This window comes from Pelodiscus sinensis, chromosome 2 (genome assembly GCF_052426305.1).
Source record: "Pelodiscus sinensis isolate ZL-2025 chromosome 2, ASM5242630v1, whole genome shotgun sequence".
Classification (NCBI taxonomy): domain Eukaryota; kingdom Metazoa; phylum Chordata; order Testudines; family Trionychidae; genus Pelodiscus; species Pelodiscus sinensis.
The window spans coordinates 74,949,012-74,975,657 of record NC_143053.1 but is presented as its reverse complement, the minus strand read 5'-3'; the positions used below and the strand labels follow the sequence as shown (position 1 = coordinate 74,975,657).

Below are 26,646 nucleotides of genomic sequence, written 5' to 3'. Positions count from 1 at the left end.
TTTATATTTTTTTTATTAAAACAGAAAGGCACAGAATATCTCTGTGGCAGAAAAAGCAGCATCTTTTAAATAATGTATTTTTGTATGCAGTTTATTCAGAAATGATGAACTAGTACTGCCCTTATCATAATAATGATTATATGCTGCTCCCATTTAAGTCAATGGGAGTTTAAGCAGGATTAGAAAGAATTGTGGAAGTCAGGAAGAAGAGTCAGTAAAATCTGGGCAAAAGCAGGCTCTGAAATTTTACCACAACTTGCATTTATTTAAATGTATTTATTTACCGCAACATGAATGAAACTCCTTATTTAAAAAACATGTGTAAAAAGAACAATCCATGTTAAACTGAAAACTAACCAAAAGGCAATAAATAAAAACCCAGTTCTGGTTTCAGTAAAGATAGAACAAAAATGCCCTGGACTTCGATGGCAGAAAGACCAAAGTCCTATTATTTAAGTCCATTTCTGAATTGGTGAGTATATGATAATGAAAATTGATATTTTCTGTGAGAACAACGAGAATAGATTACTTATGTAAATATGTTCTCATTTTTGAAATATCATGCTATGGGGAGAAAAATCCAATCACACAGTCATGCTTACGTAGCAAAGGTGGACTTTAGAAATGACCTCCCACAATACCAGAATCATAAATGGTGATAATTTTCAAAAGTATGACTGTTAATGAGCATGCCGGTCAGAAACAAAGAGCTTTAACCATAAAACCCCCTTGTTTTAGTATACTTCACAGTTGTGTAAGATAATGTAAGTAATTAATTATTCTCAGCACATAAAACTTCTTTAATACTATCAATGGCCTTTTAACAACATTTTGAAATTGCCGGATTCACAAATATTGGTTACAGTTATTGTAGCTTCCCATTGAAGTATTTTATTTTTATTAGTATGGGGGTGGGGGTGGGGGGGTGAGTACATAGCCGGTCTAGCAGCTGGGAGGCTGGCAGCCTGAGGCCCAGCTGCAGGGCCAGGAATGGAGCCAGTCTGGCAGCCAGAGGCATGGAGCCCAGCCAGGACCAGCAGTGGAGTCTGGTGGTGAGCACTGGCAGTGGGGCTAGCCCCCATGAGGAGAGTCCGTCCAAGAGGCTGCAGGCTAGAGAGCCCAGAGGCCAGCCACAGAGGAGCGAGAATTGACCATCCCTGGTCTGGCAAACTCCCTCATTCAGGACCAGTCAGGTATCGAGGGTGCTAGGGAGGTCTGACCTATAGAAATGATAGGTTATTTATTTATAGGGCATATCTAAAGAAGCCCCCCATCCTCATCCCTAGCTTTTCTGTCCTTAAATTTAAATTTCCCAAAGAGGAAATGTATTTTCCTTTTTGTGATTTTCAGTATAATCAAGTATCAGAGGGGTAGCCGTGTTAGTCTGAATCTGCAAAAGCGGCGAGGAGTATAATCAATTTGTTTATAAAGTTGTCCGTCCACAGGATTCTTGAGTTACAATAATTCAAACAAAACACCCTAAAGCATAATAAAAACATGTTGAAAATCATCCTATTCAAACATCAGGCCAACAGAACAAACCAATAGGAATCAAAATTGGAAGAGAAGGTCATAAATGTGGGTACAAAGAGACTAATACATCTTATGTATCTTGGCCCCAATATTTTTGAGATTTGTATGTGCCTCCCCAAATGCCTTCATTCATATACAAATTCATACACATACACAAATTTCATATACAAGTCATTGATGGGAATATTTGCAGTTATTCAAAACACCTCAAAAACACCTATAATTCAAGTTGGCTGATTATAATTATAAAGAAACTGCTTATAATTTGTCCAACTTGATGTGTTCAGGCTAAAATTTTCCATGCTAAGTTTCTGCCTCAGGCTGATATATTTTTTTCAGTTTCTTGTTGTTGTTGAAAGTTTCAGCTACAATTATTCAGCTGTTTCTGAGAATTAGGTTAAGGGCTTTATGTACTGTTTTACATACATTAAAATATTATTATAAATATTTGATTGAGAAGCTCTAGCATTTTGATGCTGTGTTATTCTCGTGACAATCAGACCAAATTTGGCCAAGTATTAAGACACTTAAAAGCACAGTTCTCACATGCTCAGTAGAGTCTTTTAAGAGTTTGTTGGCTAATATGCAGATTCCATCTCTACTGGACATGTTCCAGCCTGGGACTGCAGAGGCTCTTTCAGAATTTTACTTGCAGTTGCTTCTCCTAGCAGCTGAGGTCCACGGTTGTTCAGCTTCCTGGCAATTTTCCTTTGCTTCCAATGATCCCATGTTAGTGCTCAGGCAACAAAGGGGAAAAGGAGGAACCAATCTGACTGGAATGTAGAGAAGTGAGGAGCAATAAGGAGAGGGGAGACAAGAAGGGGAAAAGAAGAATTGGAACAGTGGGAAAGGAAAATAATGGGAGGGGAAAGAGCTGAAGTAGGAGGGGACAGGAGGAGCTGAGGGTTGGAGGTGGGGTTCAGAAGGGGCTGAAGGAAGGATGCCTGGGAGTAGGGATGAACAGATAGGGAGGGCATAGGAGGGAGCCAAATAGGAACAGAGGAAGGGGGGGGGGGGCAAGAATCAGGAAGGTAGGGATATATAGGAGCAGAGATTGTCAGACATGTAGCAACTGAATTGGAACAAGAGTGGGGGACAGGTTGGAGGCACAGAAGCAGAATGGTTTATAACTACTAGAGAACTTTGCCCTGCAGGACCTGGAAGAGAATGCATTGTTATGAGTCTTGACATAGTGTTTAGCCAACAACTGTGAAACCCACAGGCAAGTGTGTAGGTCATCTCGGGATCTGACGCAGTAGAGGTTTCTACCCCCATTAATTTTTAAAACTGCATTAAAAGAATGTTAAGGTTGCAAAGTCAAACTCTGACTTTGGGAAATGCCAAAAGTAAATTTGTTTATGAGCATTTAATTTGGTCCTCTTATCTGTATGAATTAAGATACAATCTTTAATTACATGACCACGCATTATTTTATCCACAGAACTTTTGCCTCATTCGGTGCATTGACTTGTCAGGGTTGCATCATGAATGAGTCTTTTATCCATAGAACTCTTGCCTCGTGCACTGTAGAAAATGGAAGTTATATAGTGAACGAGGCAGGAGCTTTCTAGAAAAGGGGGGCTCACAGTTTTCAGAGCTGGATTTCTTTTTCTGCCAGAGTTCCTGCTTCTTTCTGGAGTCATTTGGAACAATTAACATAAACAATTTGTTAAGTTCTCTGAAAAATCAGGTCTGAAGAAGTTGGACACCCAAATGCAGTGGATACTTTGACCTTAATCTCTCTGTCTTTCTCCTTGCCCCCACTCCATATTAGTTTTTCCCGCTATAAAGAGGGGATCATACTTCAACCTTATCATTTGATAACTCTTTGTGAAATAATCACATAAGAGTACTGTAGAAATGCACGAGAAAAATTAAAAATTTGGTATTTAGAACATATATAGCAAATGGTGTTTTGAGCCACATATTGAAAGAGGAGATAAAAGCAAATATTGAATAACTACCTATTTAGTGACTGAGGAAGGGTTCTTTGGCAACTATAGCACATGATCATATAATTAAAGATTGTCTCATAGTGCCTATATGGAAGAAGGCTGAATTAAGAGCAACCTTAATTTCTTTTTGCTAGGACTTTAACAATGGCTTCAGAGGAAAATGTCTGCTCATGCATGTACACTCAAGTTACCCTGAGCACGAGTATGCTATGTTTTACAATGTTACAGATATAACAGTACTTATCAAAATCTGTGCCTAGTTATACTGGAATAAGAATGTGTTAGTAACTCCTTTCTGCTCCACATTTATTTCATTGCAAGGGAAAGCAGATGTTCTCCTGATGATAAAATAATATGTGCATTTGCAAAAAAAGCAATAGTGATTCTGAATGTCCCAGTTTTTGTGTTCCCAACTCAGAATGTCTGACGAGTCACCTACCATGCGAGGAAAAAGAAATCTATAGAACTAGCTCTAGGCGTAGAGATAGAAATGCATTTTAAAATATCACTGCTTTCCTTTTTTGTTTCTTTCTCCATTAGTGGTTCCAATTTTGATGGCAATGAGTGCCTGTTGTGACCGTTGTGGTTATAAAGCTAGACCTGTAGGTGGCGTTGGGGCTGGATTTGAGCCTGTTCCTGAATGCGATGGGGGAGCAATTCATTCCTGGGGAATAGAAGGGGCACATCCTCAAGACCAGGTCAGTTCATAGTTTGTAAAAGCACAATCATTTGTACATGGAATTAAGTCTATCGGAATGCCTAGAATTAGGTCCAGGATGGTGGTGCTTCATCTTTTTTAAATAAAGGGATTAAAAAAAAAATAAAACCACAGAGATACAAATTGTTACTCATGCAAGTTTGTTCCTTGACTTACATGGGGGAGTTACTCACCAGAGTGAACATCTAAGTAGAGTTTTAGGATCAGGCCCAGACTTGTAAAGTATTACAGCTGACCTTACCGTCTATGTTAATCACGTATTTCAAAACCAAGCACAGTAAAAAAAAAGAGAAAAAATGGAAATTCATCCAAAATGGTGACCTTTAGATGTCTTAGTACATATCTGAACAGCTGAACTATTATTTTCCAGGATGTCACAAGCATCTCTGTAACAAAACACGCTGGCAGTGCAGGTGAAATTGTTGAGTCTTCTGGTAAGTTGACAATAACCATCTCTACACTTTTTAATGCAAACAGCCATCTTTCACATAGAATGTGCTTTTGATATAAAAGGACATTATCTGATTTAAAATGTTTGTTTTCAAATGAGGGTCCAGTCCCACAATATTTATTAATACAGATAGTCTCACTGAAGTCAGTGGCACTTATGTGAATAAAAGGCTACTTGTGTGAGAAAGGTTTGTAGCTTTGAGTCTTAGCTTTGTATTCAAGACATAATAGTTTTGAAATACTTCCCAGTGCTTTCCATCCCTAATATATCTTGTTGTTACAGTCCAGTTAGCCATTTTTTCCTTATCAAAATTAACTACTTCAGGTGCAATATAAGAAATGTAATAAAAAATAATGTTCATTGTTGAAATAATGTAATTCTCAGTAATTGCTCAGTTCTTCCCTGATTTTAAGCAATGTCTGGCACAAAGGAGGGTAGGGACTGCCAAGAAGCTGGTTTCTGCTACCCAATCTTTTGTCAGCCCAGACACAGCATCAGCTAGAACAGCCTTTGTGATCACCAGGTCCCTTAGGCTACGTCTACATTGCAGAGCTATTTCGGAATACAAGTAGTATCCTGAAATAGCTATTCTGCATCTTTTGAGCAAGCCCATTATTTCAAAATGTAACAGGCTCGTTATTCCAATGTTCCTGTAAACCTAGTTCCACAAGTGTTATGGAATGTTTTGGAATAGCACTCTATTTCAAAATTAACTTGAAATAAGCCATGCAATTTGCATAGCTCAAATTGCGTAGCTTATTTTGAGCTACGGGTATAGTGTAGATGCACCCTAGATTTTATGCTGTTGGATAACCAGTTTAACCATGGTTCTTCCTTCCCCCAGTATGCTTCATATACCAAAGGATGGACAGCACAGCAGTCACCTCCACTAGGTTAATGATAGCAAAAAATTCCCTTCCACAAATGGTATTCTATAGCGGCCATTTACAAACACAAATTTCGTTACTCTCGAGAAAAATCAAGGGATGGAATTGAATGGTCCTGAGAATGGGAACTTTTATTCAGTGATGCTGAGGGAAACTTTGCCACAGTAATGACTTCAGGATTAAGAAACTTGTAACTTCATTCCCATTCTTGTCTTTAGTCCTCTTTCAAGAGCCTATGGGCCATATTCTAACACCAATTAAAGTCAACAAAAGGTGATGGGTATAAATAAGAGCAAAATTTAATCTCCCAGTATAACTTATTGCACTCACAGTCAAGACAACAGTGACTGAACAATTAATTGTTTCAGTACATGTTGACATTTGACACCAATTCATTGATTGATCTCATATAAAGATTTCTGTAGAAAAGAAAATTCCACATGACATACAGAACTTTAAAAGGAATTTTTCATTCTGCAGTAGGAATACTATATACTTTAGCTATTGCCTTTTATTTCCTCCCCCAAGAAACACTGCTTTTGAACACTTATGCACTAGCATATGCGTCTTCCTGCTCTTAACTTCCACTAAACATACATAAGGACTGATGTTCAGTAAGATTATAGAAGCACTCTTATGCATGTACATCTATTAAAGTACACTATCAGATGTACTCATGCAAGTCCCTGATACATGCACACATGCCTTTATAGGCACCTATCATGGGCAGATGAAAATCAAGGATTTGCTCAAGCACATTCTATATTGTGTATGCAAATACAGGCCCAGAATCTTATAGAAAAATCAGGAAAATTTTAAGTTTATATCTCTATGCATTTACTTTTTATTGCAATTCCACTGTTTAGCACTTATAGCACGTGCCTGTGTGAATTTGTTATTGCCATTAGCGCACACTGCCCTTAATTGAAAGCATACTAGTTCTTTTTTTGATGTTTCTAGTAATCAAATGGCAAATGATTAATTTCATTTAAAGTTTTCCTACTGTGTATTATAGAATAATATTATTTTCTATTTTCAGGCATTTATACAAATACACGTGGAGGAACAGCAATAAATACAGGAATGAAAGAAACTTCAGGGCTCGAAACAGCTGTAGATTATGGAAGATTTCCAATCTATGGGACAACTTCTGGTTATAGAAAAGAGTCAGTTGGAGGGACATTACAAGAGTATAGAGAAGGAGGAGTAAATATGGCTTTCCTAGACAGCTACTTTGCTGAGGTAATTAATCTACCTTATTTTTAATATGCCCATCTAGATATTGTGAGATTCTAATGTCACACACACATATGTAAATTCAAAGTAACCTCAATGAAATCAAGTCCATTGTATATATTCATAAAAATGGGAATAGTAACAAATGAAATATAATAAATCTGAATGCTCAATAGCATTGTGCATTAAAGTTTCCTAGTATAGGGATATAGTGTCCATTTTCATTAATTGTGAAATTGGTTATTAATATGATTTGTCACTGTCCTGGTTAGGACTAGAACTGACAAGTAGCGCATAGAAACTCATATATTTAATGAATGTCACCTTTTTTTGATTGTGAATTGTCTATGAATAGATCATATAATTCTTGAATATAATTTTGCAAAATTAATCATGAATTTCTTCATCAAATAATGCTTGGTTAATGCACAGTTCATGAATTGTGAATATTATCACTTCTCACTGTCTTGTTCTTTTCTTATTGGCTCTGTTCCCCGAATGGAGGACTAAGGTAACTAACCAACACAATGTGAAATACATGCTGGCTACGTCTACACTGGCCCCTTTTCTGAAAGGGGCATGCTAATTTTCAACTTCAGAATAGGGAAATCCGCGGGGGATTTAAATATCCCCCGCGGTATTTAAATAAAGATGTCCGCCGCTTTTTTCCGGCTTGGGGAAAAGCCAGAAAAAAGCGTATAGACTGGCCCGATCCTCCGGAATAAAGCCCTGTTCCGGAGGATCTCTTATTCCTACTTCAAAGTAAGAAGAGATCCTCTGGAATAGGGCTTTATTCCGGAGGATCGGGCCAGTCTAGACGCTTTTTTCCGACTTTTCCCCAAGCCAGAAAAAAGCGGCAGACATCTTTATTTAAATCCCGCGGGGGATATTTAAATCCCCCGCGGATTTCCCTATTCTGAAGTTGAAAATTAGCATGCCCCTTTCGGAAAAGGGGCCAGTGTAGACGTAGCCGCTATGTCTACACGGCAGAGTTTTTCTGGCATACCAGAGATATCCTGGAAAAACTCTGCCACATCCAGGGAACGTGTCCGCTTTTTCAGAACAGTTTCCAAAAAAGCAGGCATGTTCTTTCGGCATCCCTGTATTCCTCATTTTATAAGGAATTAAGGGATCTTCCGAAAGGGGAGGTTTTTCTGACATTTGGCCCCATGTAGACGGGCCAAATGTCAGAAAAGCATCTTCCAAAAAAGAAGTGGAAAAAGGTATGCAAATTGTGGTTCACAATTTGTATATCTTTTTCCAGAAAAAAACCTCCACAGTGTAGATATAGCCATAGTTGCATATTCATATGTAAAATGCAGTCTGTACAATGTTAATTAGTTACGTAAAGTAATTTAAAAATGGAATAGAAACACTAGCATGGGACTGTTGTTAGCTAACAACATGATCAATGAGTCTCATATGTTATAACTAGATAATATCAAAATTCATTTTTGGTGGCTATTTGAACTCAAATTCCATTCTTCATAAGTACTTGCCTTAGCAAAACCTTGAGAAGTTAAACCAAGTATACGAGGACAACAAATGCCAACAAGTAGAAATTTGATTAAAAATTCACATAAACATTGATGATTAAATTCTCCACTGCTTTTATCCACTTGTAGTTGTAATCACCTGCATTTTGCACTATTATTACAGTAGGTTGCATTCTGCCTGAAATCTACAACTGATAGATGAAGACCCATAGTGCACAAGTCAGTTTGCCCAATTCTGGCCCACTGGAAACATTAGAGAGGCATAGCTCTGCAGCTCTTCTGCAAGAGGCACAATGGACAGAAGATCATTCACAATGACCAGATGTTCAGGGGCCTACTTGATAATAGGCAAATCACAATCTCTCCCATTATGCCTCAGATAGTCAGTGCCTCTTCCTTGCTTTTGACACTAAGCCATTCAATTCCTTGTAAAAATAATCAGTATAAAGACTGATAATATTTGATCTCATCTGATCTAAAGAAAAAAACAAGTCAGTCTAATTCTGTTCTCCCCTTTTCTCCTTCAGAAAGCATTTGCCTATGCAGATGAAGATGAAGGTCGACCCGCAAATGACTGTCTGCTAATATATGATCATGAAGGCATAGGCTCTCCTGTTGGTTCCATTGGCTGCTGCAGTTTTATCGGAGAAGATATGGATGACACCTATTTAGATACATTAGGACCAAAATTTAAGACCTTGGCTGAAATCTGCTTAGGCAAAGTCGTCGAACCCATTCCAGGTGTTAGTGCTACCTTTCCCAATATTGACAGTGATCTAAAGTTGCCACCCCCGGGAACTACGATCATTGTTAATGAATCTTCATCTATGCCTCCCCAAGTTGGTAGTACAACATTTGTTACCGAAAACACCTATGCATCTGGTGCTACTTTACAGCCTGCAAGGCCTATCCCTGATCCTTTACTCCATGGTAATGTAATGGTGACTGAGACCTACACATCCGGCTCAACTTTTCAACCACCTGCACTTACCATTGATCCTCTCCGTGCATCAAATGTTGTAGTCACAGAAAGGGTGCTTGCTCCTAACTCTGATTTGCGTGGTGTTCTAAATATTCCTGATCTAACAGATGGGGCAAATGTTGTAGTCACAGAACGGGTAATTGCACCTGGTTCAAGGCTACCACCTTCTTTGAGTATCCCTGATCTAGCAGATGGATCAAATGTAGTGGTCACAGAACGGGTGATTAGACCTGCCTCTGGTCTGCAGGGCAGCTTAAATATTCCTTCTGAGCTATCAAATGCACATAATGTGGTTGTTACAGAGAGAGTACTGTCTGGCCCTGGTGTGAGCGGCATGGGGGGCATGAGCAGCATGACTGGTCAAATGCTTAGCGCTGACTCTCATTTTAACCAGACATTTGGATCTGCTTCACCTGGTACATCTCGAAGAAGGGTAACAAAATATAGCACAATACAGTATGCTAATCAGTAAGGCTTCTATTAGTATCTTTTTCTGGAGAGATCATGATTTACACTGAAATTTTTAATACTTACTAAATATACCAAAGTATATTTTTATTATTTATAACTAGCAAATAGTATTAAAATGTGGTGATTTTTGTTTGAGTAAGAATCTCGTAAAGCTACTCAGTTTCAAAGTCAAACACAGAAACTTTGTCAATGGGGAAAGTTCAGGTAAGCAACTTTAAATATTTTCCTTTATTATTAGAAATACAGTGCTAAATACAGATAGTGGCTTTTCTTCCATAGCATGCCCTTTTGCATGTTGTCAGTGTTTAGAGTAAGAGTATCATCCATTCAAAATATCACTTGCTCTATATTTGCCTACCATATTTCTCTGGCATTATAAAAAGGGAACAGCACTGAAGCTGTGCTGAAATATTTAGGGACAATTTTGAACAGTTCAATTAGTTCAGGGTGATAGACTTATGCAGAATCTATCCAGAGCAAAACGTTCACATTGGCTAGCCAATTCCCATACTTATACAGCCAAGGTTAAATGAGAATAAAATTGGTCCTGGAAGAGTTCACTATATGTTTATAGTACTGACATGCATGAATTTTATATGGTGCCCATACTGAGGTCTTCTCTCATATTGTGACTTGTCATGATAGAATTGGTCTTTATTTAAATTGGGATTAACAGCCTATGACTGATTAATTGCCCCATTCCTGCCTCCAAATGTTGTGTGGCAATAACACAGTGCTGTCTTGGGAAAGGGTCATCAGTATGACTTGTCAAAACAACATTTAAAATCACTTTCATATGCATAAAATTAACATTGCATGTTAGCTGTACATTTTTTACAAAAAGTAATGCATGGTAAGTCATTCCTTTGCCACTAGCAATACAATGTATAGAAATAGTTACAAGCATATGAGCGCAGTATATTCTTATTACACACCATACATTTCAGTAAATGCCAAGGCATCCATCTGACTCAAAACACACCACAACTAGTCAATTTGATCTGGTAAGGGTATGAAACTATTAGTCATGTCTGTGTCTCCACTAAACTTACTACCATAGCCTGATCAGCCATGACTGCTGTCCTCAGTGACTCAGAGGCATGTTGTCATCTACTAACCAGAAGATAGTCTCCAATTTCTGGGCAATTTCTGAGTATTATAATATATCTTACTAGTTCTCTGCACTAAATAATCACAAGGAAATATCACCTTAGCTTTGTGTTCTGTGGAAACAATTGAAATCTAGTCAATTTTGATCTTGACAGTAAAACATTTTTCAGAAGAAAAACTTTTGGAAAATATAGTTTTGTTAGAGCAAAGTACAGAGACTAGATATTTCATATAAGGTCTGTACTTTGTATTGTACTTTGAAAGTGAATTTGAACATGTTAAATGGGAAAATGCATGAAAGTGTTTAGTTCCTATTTTTCCACAAGATGCTAGCTCAGCAAAAGTCTCTATTTGCTTGATACTAAATAAATACAAACAATAAAATATTGGCACCAAATTTTGGCTGATATTTAACAAAAAGTCAGAAATCTTTTACTATCGATTGTCTCTCTTGATAGCTTACTAATTGCATATATACATCACAGAGTACATGAAGCTGGATGAACAAAATACTGAAATATAGTAAGCTATCTTGTTTTAATTCTGTATCATATGTAAAGTAGAGTAACTATAGTGTATCCAACAATACTTTAGTGTAAATACAATCAAATTATTCAGGGGGCTTGTTTGCCCCTAAAACTACAAAATCTGTATTTCTTTTCCCTCCTGCTTTGCTATGGGTAAATTATTGAGGAATTTATCAGAGTTGCATTAGGAAAATCACTTGATCTCTGACATCACTTCTGATGAGTTAGAAGGGAAGAGGCTTAGTCACATGCCTAGACTAATTTATCTCATAAGACATGGACAAAGTTTTTGAGCCTGGTGTCATTTAAAGGCCTTTTATAAATATTTTCTGAAATGCAACTTGGCCCCATTGTCCAAGAGTATGTGCAAGGCTTTCTGCACTGATATTACAGTCACAGATATCAATAGTTTACTGAAGTTTACCATATAAAGCTCAAGGCTGCTTCACAAAATGGTTCTCCCGTAGTATTGTATCCAGTTTCAAACCTCACGTAAGGACACTTGTTGTATTACATATTCGACACATTAGTGATAGTGTACAGTCACTTATTACCTGATTCTGCAATCCCCACTCAAGTTGGGTATCACTTAGGTTGTATTGACCTAAATGAGATCTTTCTCACCAGCATGTCCTACAAAGAGGGCCGTAACAAGGGTGAGGTGAGTGAGGCATTTGCCTTGGGCGCACAGCTGAGGGGACACAGAAAAGACAGCTATTACACTGTCTTCACTCATGTCTCGCGCCATATCAGCACTCCTATCTGCGCCGAGGACTGTCTTACCTCAGGCACCAAATTAGCCAGTTACGACTCTGCTACAAAGTCTGAATAAGGATTGTAGGATTGTTCGCTGAAGAAGGAAAATAAGTTGCTCACATACACAGGTTTATGGTTTTATGACTTATTATTGGAAACTATAAAATTCAGTACAAAGAAATCAAATGTTGCCTTTTTCATTAACCCAAAAGCTTTAACAAAAATGACTTTGATGTGAAAGGATTTTTTTTTAAAATAGCAGTGTTCTGTAAGTAGTTCCTTAATCATCTTATGCAAATCAAAAATATTCTTCTTCATGATATTCACTAGTAGTAAAATTAGACTTCAGAAGCACTTCTTGTATCTTGTATTCTTTCTTTACCCTGTTGAACAGGAATGTTGTATGTTGTATCAGTTTTTGAATTAGAAATAGTCTCTTGCATGTCTAGGAATAGAAATGGTTTTGAAAAAGGGGAAAATATGAAAAAAATACATTTATTTTGATTATATGGTAGCTGCCTTTCTTTGTTAGTAATAACTCCTGCCAACTCTTCCTAAAGAACATTAGTTTGGTGTTTAGTGAAGTGTCATGAAAGAATATCCTAGTGTAGTTTTTAATGCTTGATTTCTAACAGATCAAGCAGCAATAGCATTCTTCTCTTTCAAACTGTACTACCAAGGCATTTCTGAATATTAATTTCTCTTGCTGTATAATTTCAGCTTTTTAAAAAAAGTTTGTTAGCAAGATATGGAGGATTTTTGGTTACTACAAATGGTTGAACAAAAATGTATTTGGAAATGTAAGAAATTATTCAGTTTATTAAAAATTCTGTACAAACACTTTTGCTAGACTTATTGTTGAAAATGGCATATGCCTCCCCCATATGTACTCAAACATAAGCCCATTCAAACATAAAGCTGACTCCCAAAACTTACAGAGAAAAATTGGTTTATTAAAAAAAAAAAAAAAAAAAAAAAAGGTCACTGACCCGATTATAAGCCAAATTCAGAGTGCAGACATCCAGTCCCAGCTCCTCAGGGTGAGCATCAGCAAAAAGGCTCTCTACTGAGCTGTTAACACTTCCCATGCCACGGTAAGCAATTTGTGCTGAAGGATTTTGCTCTGTGCTAGCAAATCCTTCGGCAGGAGTTGCTTCCTGCAGCTCCGGAAGATTCCGTGCATAAGATGACCCCTGCTTTTTACAGCAGGATTTTTTCCCAAAAAAACTTGGCTTATGAACAAGTATATACACATTTAGCTTCGTGTGCTTTCCTTCAGAAAGTGTGGTTTCTGCCTTGGTTTTTAATAATGTTTTATAGTGCAACGTAATTGCTGTGCAAGTTAGAAGGGCAAAACTGAATGTGAATATATAGATTTCAATTCTGATGCAAGTCTTTCCCAGAAATACTCCCACTAAAGTACAGAGGGCTTGGAGAATCAGGCCCACTGCTTGTATATTTGTGCTTGATTCTGCATTTTTACACAGGAGGTGCTAGATCCTCAACTGGTATAAATGGTGTAATGGTGTAACACTACCTGCCCTGGAACTGCAGAATTTAACAATTTGATCTAATTCCTGTTTCTGTTGGACTAAATAGAATAGTTAATATTGGGAATAGGATGAGACCTATTACTTGTAAATCCAGAAGACTTGTGCTTACAGTTTAAAAATGAAGCATTATTAGAGAATCTTCCTATTTTATCTGAGATAATATAACAATACTCTTGAAAACTTCCTGCTAATGAATTCTCAAACACCATCATGTCTCTTATATGTTTAAACTTTTGCTTGTAAGAGCCAATGAATGGAATAGAAATAATATTTCTATAAAGACAAATAGCCATTTACATTTTTTTTAAAGAAGTGCTGGTCTGGATTTTTCAATCAAAATGTCTTTTGACAACAAAAAAAAAAATGCAGCTTCTGCAAAACTTTCTTCAAGAAAAATTTAATTATGCCCAAGTGTTTTGATTTTCTGTCAGAAAAACTGAAATGACATATTTTATCTAGGGTCAGGTCAACATGAATTAAAACATTTTGGTTTGGGTCAGTTCAACATTCAGCTGTTGATGAATGTGTATACATGTACAACTGTCCTGATACAGTGCCACACATGCCAATATTTGTCTTTGAGCCATACTCCCTGTCTGGATGATAATTTCTATGATGCCCCACAATCTTCCTTAAAGCTGAACCACTGGAGTACATCTTGGTAAATATAGGCCAGCCATGTAGGCCAGCCCTTACAAAAGAAGAAGGGCATGAGACTCATACGTTACAAGTCCCAGGAGACATTACAGCAATTTAAAAAGGTGCAGTTTAGTGTTGAATCAAGTCAAAATAAAACAATTCCGTTTGACAAGTGGAAACAAAACATTCTGATATTTCTGAACCATTATTTCCTGAAATCTGCATTCTGTGAAAAAAAATTTCAACTTTTCAATTCAATATGAGACACAAGTATTTTGGCCTACGCTACACTAGGATGTTTGTCTGAAATTAGCCCCCCAAAGTCAATTTTCTGAGCAATGCATCCACACTACCAAGCCCGTATTTCAGACTAAGGGGCCACGGAATTCACACTCTGTAGTCCTGCTTTTCATGAGGAGTAAGACTATTCCCAAACTTGTAAGTCTGAAATAATGTTAGTATACACTCCGGTGCCACTAATTCAAACTAATTTTCCTCTGGGAAGCCTCCCACAGCTTCCCAGGGTGCTTCCTGGGGCTCTGAATCTGAGGCAGGCTCCATTAATGTGGATGCACTACCTTGGACTGCAGTCAATTTTTCCCCATAGTGAGGACACACAACTTTGAATTTGTAAAATTGGGTGCACAGAAATCAAACTTAGTAAATTCAAAATAATCGCCCAGTGTAGTCATGGTCTTTGAAATCTTATTTCAACCAGCACCACTTTTTAAAATGCTCTGTTTGAAAGTAGCATGGTATCTTTTATTAATCACTGAATATTTTCAAACATATATACATAACATAGTGACTACCCTAGAAAGAGGGCAATACTAATACCAAGAGAAGTATTGACAGCATGTTTCCTTTATTTTCAGTGGACTGAAAAGCCTACCATTGCTTTTCAGTGTGGAAGGAAAATGAAAACACAATAAAGGATCAGATATTCCCCTTTTCTGTGCAAGCAATCCCCATGAAAATCCATGGGAGTTATGTGTGCAGATTAAGGATAGCTATGGCCCTAAATAAGAACAACATATTCCAAATGAACTGAAAACTTATGTGAAAAGAAACAATGACAAAAATATACTTGTGTTATTTTCAAAAAACAATCATATAACCATAAAAATGTCATTTTTTTCTTGTTGCCATTAATATTTAAAGTGTCATGAGAGGTATTCTTTGGAAAGGAATATGAAATTCAAAATGCAGTTAAATAAAATATAAAATGAAATAGCTTATCTAAGCAACTAAATAAGTACTCTGGAGCTGTTAACTGACATTTACAATGTAGCCTGACTTTTGATATTGATTATGCATTAGCAGAATTACTTGAGAGTAAGTTTATTTTGTATGTATTGTCTATTCATTGGCAACATTTTTGTACTTTCTCAAATGCCTTAATAAAGTGATACTAAATACATACAGTGATTGTTGCAGATTTGTTTTCAACTTGTTCACTAAAGGCTTGTTTAAAGTCATTCAAACTCTATCTGTAACAGATGGTAATTTTACTCACATAGTTTCCAGTCTTGCGATGTGTTTATGTGTATGGAGCCCTCTTGGCTTCAGCGGAGCTCTGCACAGGTGCATGGATCTATCTGTGTGGAAGTCATGGCAGGATCAATGCTCTAGAAAGGAAGCGTGATCTTGTGACTCTGGACTGGGACTCAAGAGATGTGGCTATGCAATAGACTTCTTGTGGGATCTTGGCAAATCATGTAATTTCTCTGAACTCTCAGTGCCTTGACTGTAAAATGGGGATGATAATTAATTCCCAGCCTCTTAGGGTATCTCTACACTGCAATATAAGACCCATTGCAATTATTCTCAGAGCCAAGCACTTGACTCAAGCTTGTGGAACTCAAGCTGCAAGTCTAAAAATAGTCGTGTAGGCATTCAGGTTCAGATTGAATGGGTAAGGGGGGAAGGTCTTCGAGACTGAGCTGCAGCCTAGTCCCAAATGTCTACACTGCTGTTTTTAGCGCAGCCTCTGCAAGCCTGAGTCAGTTGGCTTGAGCTCTGCAACTTAGCACTATGGGTTTTCCATTGCAATATGGATAAACCCTTTAGGTGCTGTGAGGATATATTCATTATTGCTTGTGTGGTATTTGTGTACTCTAGTGCTGGGCATCATGTAAGTACCTAGGTAGATTTTCCAACCATGTCTTTCAGCATCTGAGACTGTGGGCTACTGAATTCCTCCTGCAATCTGCAGTGCTGAGTACCATCAGCTCCCATTAAAACCCATGGAAGTTGAGGGCTGCATTCAGTTTGCTTTTGGTGATCCCTCTACTTCAAGATAAGAAGTCCAGCATTGAGGTAGCTTCCAAATTATTTCGGTAGAGTTGAAAGTTTGCCTCAGATACGTCCATTACCATTATCAATACTGCAGTTCTAATATAAGACAAAAGCACCCGCAGTATCTATATTAAGTGATATCAGAATTTATGACTGTATAATGGTGCCCAACATTACTGGATATTAATCTTCTGCCAATATCATTATTTGGGGTATGCATTTTAGCACATTGATTTTACTCAGTTAATATATTACTCCACTTGTGTTGCTATCATTGCTACTATGAGTTTTTAAAACTTGAAATGTAAACAAAAAGTCCAGCCCCAGCATCTTTACTCAAGTAAAATTGAAGTTATGGGAACTATCAAAAATATTGTAAATATCATAAAATAATAAACATGCAACAAAGTAATACAAATAAATTCCAACCTGTGCATCATAGTAACTTAAACTCAACTCTCACATTACCACAAAGTAATGTAAATTGTAATATTTATTTATGTATTAAAGGTCTAATCTAAAATCCACTAATGTTAATCATAGTCTTTCCATTGACTTCAGTGGACTTTTGGATGAGCCCTTCACAGAACTGGCAAGAGTCTTCTTCCGTAACTGAGCATCTCCTAGAATTTTCCAATCCCAGAACAGGATTGAATGTATCAGAGTATCAGAAAAAGGCAAAAAAACAGAAGAGCATGCGCTCTACAGCATACAAAGCTGTGAAATCTTGAGTGTCTAGTGATTATGGTCCATGATTCTAATGCTGTTTCCACTGAAGACACTGAAAGCTTTGCCACTAACTTCAGTGGGAACAGAGTGAGAGCCATTAGGGTTGGGTTTGATTGCTTTCTGTTCATTTTGGGGAGGGTTTTGTTTTGTTTTATTTTCTTTATATTTGCAATCTAAACCAGGATTTCTTGTGAATTTCCATAAGCCAATAAACAGATTGAAATAGATGTATCCTGTAATCATTCCACACAGGGAATTTGACATAAAAATACATGCTATATTATAACTTGCAGTAGATATTATAGTACATTATAACTGTTCGTAGTACATAAAAGAAAACTAACCATTTTAATCACTACAGTAACATGATATTTTAAAAAAAGGACACTTCTAAATATATGTATGAATTTAAATATATAATAAAATATTTAGCATAATCTTTTAATATGTCATGCTTCTAAGGAAAGTAGTTGGGATCATATTTTTTTTACTAGTTTGATAAAACGTGTGCCCAGTTTGAGATGGGGGTTGCAGCGTTTTATGCTTTTCAGCTGTGATATGACACAGGCTATGCTGTATCACAGATTAGCAGTATCATGGAAAAGACCCAATAAGTCCCCTTGATTTCACTAACCATTCTATTCATGAGGATTGAACCACAGTCAACATATTAAGCATAATGCATGGATGTGACAGCCCTCTCATTTCTAATCCTACATGACATAGAGACATAAAGTTTTGCTGTATAATGTTGTAATCTCTAGCAATGTTGATTATTTATGGGGCAAGGCTCTTTCCCCGTAATGCATGCCATCTCCAAACCATACAGCTGCTGTTGGGCGTCTCATCAGTTTTCCTTCTCATACAATTGGGCCCTTTTGGTAAGATTAATTGTACATGGATCAGACATCATGGATTTCAGGCCCCAGATTAAGGGATTTAGGATTTTCTTTATATGTCTTTAAATTGTTGTATTTGTTTTTGTGTTTATTCTAACCCAACTAAGAGTAATTTCTGCTTTGTAGGGCACAACACTGACCCCCTACAGGACACTGAGAGGTCTCTATACCACCAGGTATTCTCATTCTACAGGATAAGAGTAAAGCTCTTTTCAGAGTGCAATCGTCTTCCTCCTCAAGCTTCAGTCTCTACTATTTATCTTATCTACATCCCTCTTTTTGGAGTGCAGCATCAGCCACATGGAGCTCCCAACAATTCCTAGTGTGAGGAATGTGAAATAAAGCTGAAATTCACTAATACCAAATCAAACTGAAACCCACCAACGATGTGATAAAGAACTATCAATGAAGCACAAAAGATGTAGGTAACTATTCTTTCTATTTTTTTGTTTCAAGGTTTTAATTCCAGAAAAAGAGAAATATTGGGCCTAATCCTGAGAGTTACTGAGTTCTCTGAGCTCCTCTCAATTTCAGCTTAGCATCTTGAATGAGTAGGCTCAAACAAAATTTCAGTGCACATAACGTAATACTTTCTAGGGGACAGAATGAGTTGCACTTTACTGTGTGAGTAGCTCCACTAAAGTCAATGAGATTTCTTAAGGAGAGAGCTGCTACTTAACAAGTGTAAGAAAATCTGGCCTATAGTAACAACATTATGACTTAACAATAACCATAATATAAAGTTATTTTGTAGAAAAAATGAAAAACTGAGTGAGAGAGAAATCTGAATATTTTATATTTACTTGTAACTGACCATTAGGTATTACAGAGCTCAACATTATGTTGTTTTACCTACAATTTCTTTGGGGGGGGGGGGATGGGACCAAAGATCCACATACAAGGGCAATCCAGTCCACTTTGGGGGATTTGGGTATGAAAAAAAATCAGATTCCTACCAATTTCCTATTCTCTCCCAGAAAATATTCAGATAAAGGTCCAAATTCTACCCTAAAATTTCCACCACTGAATCTTGGCAAGATGATGATTTGGGGTGATTTTGCAGTAAGTTCTAGCAAAATCTTGATATGGCTACATTCTATTTGGCTGAATGATGATGGGTGTCTCTATCTTTCACATTTGTACTCTCCTGTCCTTAAAAGAAATTAGAAAAAATGATTTCAGACTAAATTTCCAATTTCCAATGCTATCCGTATTCCTATGCCATTCTTTGCCTTCTATTCAAATATACCTTTTGGAATGGACAACTTGGTCTATATTCCCATTTGATATAGAGTCACTGGGAGATGTGAAGTTAGTAAGGATCAGTATTAACAGCTTTGACATGGGACATTACAGTGATTTTTACTTTATCACTAATTGCTAGTTTATGTACTGTAGACAAAAAGATAGATTTGCACTGTGCTCAATCTTCCCTTCCGAGCAGGTTCATTTCCTAGAGAGCTGTGTTCCCTAAGGAATACCTTCCCTGTCCAGTTAACTTGGATGCTTGTCACCCAGGTATGAGCACCTGGCTTAGCCTACCCCAGATGTGAGTAGTCACAGTGAAAAGCCCTATTTTGGTGGTGCACCTACCCATGTGTGTGACTAGGACTTTTGGAGGCATATGTTCTTTTTGCGCTGCAGTATGCTGAGTCATTCTATTGTTTTTCCTAGTGAATTGTGGGAGAACTTGTCTGGTTTTTGTGGCACAGAGGGAGGAATTTTGAGAGAGTACTAGAAGACTATCAACACCTGAGTAATTTAATGGGCATCTTCACTGCCGAAAGGACGGGTTACCAGACCAAGTAAAAGTGAAACCCAAGTTTCTGTCTTCATCCTCAGTCAAGTAAGTTAACATGCATTTAAAGCATCACTTACCTGGAGTGAGACGTTTCTCTGTATGGAACAAAAGGAGAGTCAGGAGTATCACCTGAGTAAGAATGTAGGCTAACTGCAGTGAAGACATACCCTTAAGAGTTCAAGCAACTCCCAGGCTAATTCACTTTACATTAATATACTCTCTGTGTACTGAATAAATACAAAGAGTGAATTGATTTGCAGATATCAAACTCCATTTGTGAGGCATTCACAAACATAGAAAATGGATCAAATCAAAATATATATGTCTATAATAGCTTTAATTTAGCTTATTTCACTGTCTGGCTGCCCTACCTGAGGCTTGCCCAGAAAGATCATCGCTGTGTACTGTACTTAAGAAAAGACATTTCAGATAACATACAAATCCATATCAAATGACCTGGGTTGTTATGCAGCTTGAAACAACAAATGACTTGTTCTGCCACTCCCTTTTCTGTACAGTGTAAGGGACTTTCTTTTTCATGTTTTGGTAAAAGAACTTGTGTTAAAGAGCAGAATTTTGTGACGGTTTTAACAGATTTGCCAAGCAAACAGGTCCATGTTCAACACTAACTAAAATGTGTAATGTTACAATTCGCATAATTTAAATGAATTATTATTAAAGCAACTTTGCTGAACAAGGAAACAATTAGTTATCTATTGACACTCCTGTAGGGGGACTGCATCTTGCCTTTCCTATATCCATGCTGCCCAAAGTCTGATTCAAAATTCATTGAAGTCTGTGGGACTATTTCCTGTGTTTTCAGTGAGCTTTGGATCGTGCCTTGAAAGTTCTGTATTTGGCAGCCTACCCTGTAGTATCGCCCTACAGCTTCGCCCTGAATTGGAGGTAACATTTTCTACAATCATCAGCATCATGCTCCCCTGCAGCCTGCCATGATCACTGAAGAAAAAGGATCAAAGTATAGCACAGCAGATGATATCTAGCTACTTCAGTCTAGCCACTGGTACCACAAAATACAAGGGTGAAAGAGAAAAGGATAGGGAAATACACAATTAGAACAAGAAGTCCTGCAGCACCTTATAGACAAACAGATTTATTGGAGCATAAGCTTTCATGGTCAAAGACCCACTTCGACATCTGATGAAGTGGGTCTTTGCCCACGAAAGCTTATGCTCCAATAAATCTGTTAGTCTATAAGGTGCCACAGAACTTCTCATTTTTCTTGCAGATTCAGACGAACACGGCTACCCCTCTGATACTAATAATTAGGACAGAGAACATAGAATAGGGATGGGAAGAAAGATAAGTGGGAGGGGGAAAAAAAGAGATTGAGTTTGAAAAGAGGTAGAACAGGAGGAGGAAGCAAATCATTCCAGTCATTTAAAGAGAAATAAACATCTTAAATTTATTAAAAAGAGATGAACAGAAGAGAGATAAAAAGGATCAAATACTGTTTATGAGCATAGAAAAATCAGAAGCATTTATGTGTCCAACTACCATGTATGTAGTAGCAAGTAATGACAGTGAACCATTCTTCCTTGTCCATACTTTCTATTTCTCCAATATTCTCCCATGAGCCCCAGACTTGTAAGCACTGAAGTCCAGGCATAGCTTTGTAATGAATGGAGTTATTCCCTTTATAAAGTTAAACTTGTTTAATGGATCATGCCCTTAATATGAAGAGAGCTTTTCTTCTAATCCTCTGTATCAATTAGGCACCTTAAAACTGATAATTGTATACATAGACCTTAGATAACATTTACATCAGTAGATCTCAAAGGAGATCAGTATTATTATCCCATTTTACAGGTGGGGAATTTGAACCACAGAGATAGACTGCTTAAGCACAAAAGGTGTTAAAATTAGTGGTAGTTGGAAGTGGATTCTTGTGCAACTGTGAAATCTGGTCAATGCCCTTTAATTGCAAATAATTTTTGGACAGATTATTGACAATAGTCATAAAAATGGTGTGGTAAGAATTTTAAAACAGTGGAATAGGGTGAAGTGTGATTTTTAAGACAATGAAAAACATTCTCAGTTACCTTAATATGACACACAAAGAGCTCAGAGCATTTCATCACAGCTATACACTGAATTTCCTCTTGTAGCAGCACTTGTTTAACACTGTACCTGTTCCGTTTAATTCAAAAGCTAGAAAAAAAACCAGATAGTTTGTCTTTGGTTTCAACACTTTAAAGGCATTACAATAGATTTGTCATTAATTTAATAAGGAACTGGGTTGTTCCTTAAGGCTGGATATTTTAATTTATCTCCTCGCCCTCTTCTTCACCAAAAAGAAATGAATCCTATTTGAATTTCAGCTAGAGTTGTTAGCGTAGCTTTACTCACCATGAAATGGGAGTGGCATTTATGAGTGATCATATGAGAATGTATCTACTGGAAGCACACAAGTATGCTCATAATAAATAATACTGTGAATTAGTACAAATGTATATTTTTATGAAATTATGTTTTTGTTAAAACTTTGAGGAAAATTATATAGATGTTTAAACTTTTAGAAAAGAATAACAGTTTAGGGCCTGATCTTATGCTCCTTGAAGTTCAGTAGAAGCTCAGTTATGAATACCTTAGGAAAGGAAGTTGCTTTTAACTTCTGAAATGTTCATAATCCCGGACAAAATTGTGGCTATTCTTTTAAAAAGTTTACAACTGAACATTGATTTAATGTAGCTTTGAAACATTACTATACAGATAAAACATGCTTTTAACTATCTTTATTTCTGTGCTTGTTTTATTTAAATTGTTTTCTTACCTTGTATCTTTAACTTTCCCTTTATCTTTTCAGTAGTTTTTGTTTTAGCAGCACAGTACTTGACTGTTTGTTTGTTTGTTCTTGGGTGGTTGAGTATTTTTTGTTTGTTTGGTGTGCGGTTTTTTTATTTTGTTTTTTTGGTCTTAGCTGCTGCCTGATTCAATGTTTCTGGTTCCAAATAAGGTGTGTGCTTCATTGATGTGTTTGTAATTTTGGTGTTTGTTATCCTGCAATTCTGCTATAATTGGAAAGACTTACACTAAATCTTTCATGGGCTGTGAATGGGGCTTGGTCATTTGTAGTTTTCAATAATGACCAGGATATTATGCCCAAAACAAACAAACAAACAAAACCTCAGCCTGAGAGTTTGGACCTATTTCCGCATTGCTTTTCATCATGTTTGAACTTTGTACCTGTATCCTTCTGTTCTTTCTCGTACAAGCACCTGTATCTTTGTATAGTTTACCTTTGTCATGTATAAATGGATTTCCTGGGCCATAATTGTAGTTTCCAGTTGCAGTGCTAATGTTAGTAAAGTGCTGCGATCTGTTTAAAACATTGGTGATTCTTGAATAAAGAAGCAATATAAAAGAAAATTATAATTTTAGGGTGACCAATGATGCATGCCATACTTTGGAGGACAGGACTGAAGCCCATAATAGTATCTGTAGTTTTAACTGGGTGAGGAAAACTAGATTCAAAGCCCTGGATATATTATGATTGACAGTTTAAGAGCCCCCACATCATTAGAATATAAATGAAAGTGTCTCGTGTCAAAGATCAATAAGGAAAGCTGAAAGGGCTAGTTTACAGCATGGATCCATGTAACTGAGTGGATGGTCACGTGGTAAATAAGGCTGGAAACAAATGTGGAGTCAGCTCCTGGATCTGCCAGTACTGTGTCAACTTCAGCAAGGCACCTCCATACAATAGGGATAATATTTCCCCATCTTAAAAAGAAGCTGTTGCACAGTCAAATTCATACAAACATGTAGTATGTCGACGAGTGCTATAAACATTATATGAAATCAGGAAGCTCTGCATTAGTGGCAACTGCAATTATTTGCAGAAGCTTTGACTACCCATGTGAATGTTATAAGCATCACAAGAGCAGATTCAGCAAAGGGATGTTCTGAGAGCAGAGCTTCTGCATACTCAATGGTTGATCTTTCTTTGGCTGTGTTCTGGGGGAACACTTCTGCTCCCTGCTATCTCACTATTCCTGCATTTGGCCCTGCTACAACAAATGCTTTTGCATTGAAGTCAATGAGATAGGCAAGCATGTAACTTTAGTTACAAGTGTTTGCAGGATTGGGGCCTCAGTAATATACACGGGCCTATTATTTTTAATTGATTTTAAATCAAAATGAGGTTTAGCTTTATTTTAACTTAGTTGTAAAAATTTATTTCACTAATCAACATACTTTTTAACAAATGGCTCTAACAAATAATTAGCAATTGGATCAAAGTTCCACTTGGCTACATTACAGAGCACACATATAAAAATCACCATCATCCAGCAAATGAGCAAACTTCCCTTACAGATCCTTGAAATAATGAAACACTTTCATTTATATTGTAATTATGCTAGAGCTCTTTAAATCGTCAGTCATAATACATGCAGATCTTTGAATCTTGGTGTAGCTCACCCAATTAAAAATATTGTATACAGATCATATTAAAGGCTTTGGTCCTGTTCTCCACTGTACACTTTAAAATAATAATAATTTTATTGGGATTACAAAACTTCAAAATAGGATGTCAGCACTTTACTTATATTAGGTATTAAGCCTCAAACCCTGTTTGTGAGGAACAAAAGCATTAATACACCAATTCACATGTAGCTATACTTCGTTACACAAAAATTACGTTTATTGACCAGTGAGACTGTTACTCAGTGGTTGAACTAGGAATATAACACTGTAATCACTATACTTGGACATGTAGTATCACTGATTTTTTTCTAAGTAACAATATGATGTGCATAAAAAGGCAAGAGAAGCTTCTATATCACTGTATCCTAAATCAACAAAAGCGAAGACATTCTGAGACAATGCATATTCTGTGTCCTCAGTTTACCACTGTGTATAAGTGCAGCTGTTTCACATAGCTATGAGATACTACATGTATAACACAAAAGGCTCCCCATTAACTACTCCTCTGAAAGGGTCCTAATTCTGTTCATGATATTTACAGTTGATTGCTTCAGAAATTATGTGAAAAGATTTACCATAGCTGAATCTGACCTGATCAACCCTAATTAATCAGCATCTATTAGCATATAGGTGTTCCATTCCCTGTAAAAGTAAGATGCACACTAACCTTAATTTCCCACACACACACCCGCCTGCCCCCATATAATTAGTGTCTGGACTGGTCAGTGTTAAACAGGTGGTGAGCAGAGAGCAGTATCAGAAATGGTTACAAAAAAAAGTGCATTCAGACCACGGAACACAGATTAGGAGTATCAACACTGCAGGTTTTGTTTGAGCAATTCTTTTTACTTTCCCATGAGTCCATGTTTTTTCCTGTAAGTTACTCATTAATGAAGGCTGCCCCTTTGTAACAGGATTGTCAGCTTGTAAAGCACACCTACTTGCTATGACTTGTAGTGTTCTTTTGTATGGTGAGAAGGGGGAAATGGAAAGAGCGCTCCCTATATTTGAAATCCTTCTAAACTCAGATCTTCATCCAAAACCCGCTCAGAAAGAAAAACATGACTGTTGATCAGATGTGGGAAATACCCTGCAAGGGGTGGGCAAAAACCTGTCCTGTGAGAAGCAGATACTTTATAGCAAAGATCAAAAGACACAACAGGTAATATCGCCAGTTTTATTATTCAAACTCAGCACTCACAATGGCGTTTCCCCTGGATCCTAACTGAGATAAAAATAGTTGTAACATTAAAAAAAAAAAAAATTAAAAGTTCTCACCTTAGAAACTTCAAAGAGCCACCAGACTTAGAGGATCAACAACCCCTGATCCCCGTAAGCGGCCCCTGTAAGAAGGAATGGAGCCACAGCAGGTGGTGAAGGCACAGAGTCGGTCAGTGGCCAGGGCTGCTCCCTTGCACGAACTCAGCAGTGGAGGGGGTGCGCTGGGATCTGCTGGCCCAGCAGGCCCTTCCAGGTATGCAGCCACCCCTCGTGCGCTGGCACAAACCATCGCAGTCCTTCAGATCGCAGCCTGTAGCGAGCTGCAGGGACTGGGCGGCGACTGCAAACATGGCCGACTTATCCCTTAGGCACAGTGCCTAGGGCCCACGATACTTTTAGGGTCCATGAAAATGTTTTAATTTTTTTTACAATCAGAAGAAAAAAAATGAACTTTTAGGGTGGAAGCAAATGTTTTAATTTTGTTCTCACATCAGAAAAAAAATGAAACGTTTAGGGCCCACGAAAATCTATTCAATTTTGCCTAAGGCAGAAAAAAATGTTGAAGTATTTAAAGTTATAGCAAAAATCATTTTTAATAATGATATGATTATGGTGGGAGGGGCCCACGAAAGTCATAACGCGGCCCTGACTGCAAAGTTCGTGCCCAACACCTGCAGCGTGGAGCTCGTCTCCTCTCTCCCCAGCTCCTACCCCGCTTTGTGTCTGCCCGGAGCTGGGCAGGAGTCGGAGGAACTTCCCCCAGGCTCCGCTCCCGCAATGGCAGCGCCGGGAAGGGGACGCGCTGCTGCTGAGGGTCCAGCCCCCAGCCAGGGCGAGAGGCTGGACTGCCAGCGCCCTGCAGCCCTTCCCCTTTGTGCAGGGCGGAAGCGCTGGGGCACCCCCGCCTCAGAGGAAGGCGGGATTCACCTGCCCCC

The 26,646-nt window shown here is 37.6% G+C and overlaps 1 protein-coding gene and 1 long non-coding RNA gene across 3 annotated transcripts in view; one reads left to right on the top strand and one right to left on the bottom strand.

The window, feature by feature from the left end:
- Positions 1 to 15,734, top strand: part of LOC102451706 (desmoglein-1) — a 41,806-nt gene extending 26,072 nt beyond the window's left edge. The window contains exons 13-16 of the mRNA XM_006113601.5: positions 4,029 to 4,186; positions 4,577 to 4,640; positions 6,584 to 6,786; positions 8,804 to 15,734. Of these exons, the coding sequence (XP_006113663.3) occupies positions 4,029 to 4,186; positions 4,577 to 4,640; positions 6,584 to 6,786; positions 8,804 to 9,730 (1,352 nt within the window). The 3' untranslated portion in view covers positions 9,731 to 15,734. The remainder of the gene's footprint in view (positions 1 to 4,028; positions 4,187 to 4,576; positions 4,641 to 6,583; positions 6,787 to 8,803) is intronic.
- On the bottom strand, positions 890 to 26,646 carry LOC102451556 (uncharacterized). 2 transcript variants are annotated; one of them, XR_016348774.1, is made up of 4 exons: positions 25,769 to 26,646; positions 22,105 to 22,213; positions 15,831 to 15,942; positions 890 to 2,690 (listed from the first exon to the last, which is right to left on the bottom strand). It is a non-coding gene; the product is annotated as an uncharacterized LOC102451556 (long non-coding RNA). The 2 variants fall into 2 exon arrangements; XR_016348775.1 differs by lacking the exon at positions 22,105 to 22,213 and having other exon boundaries at positions 25,769 to 26,624.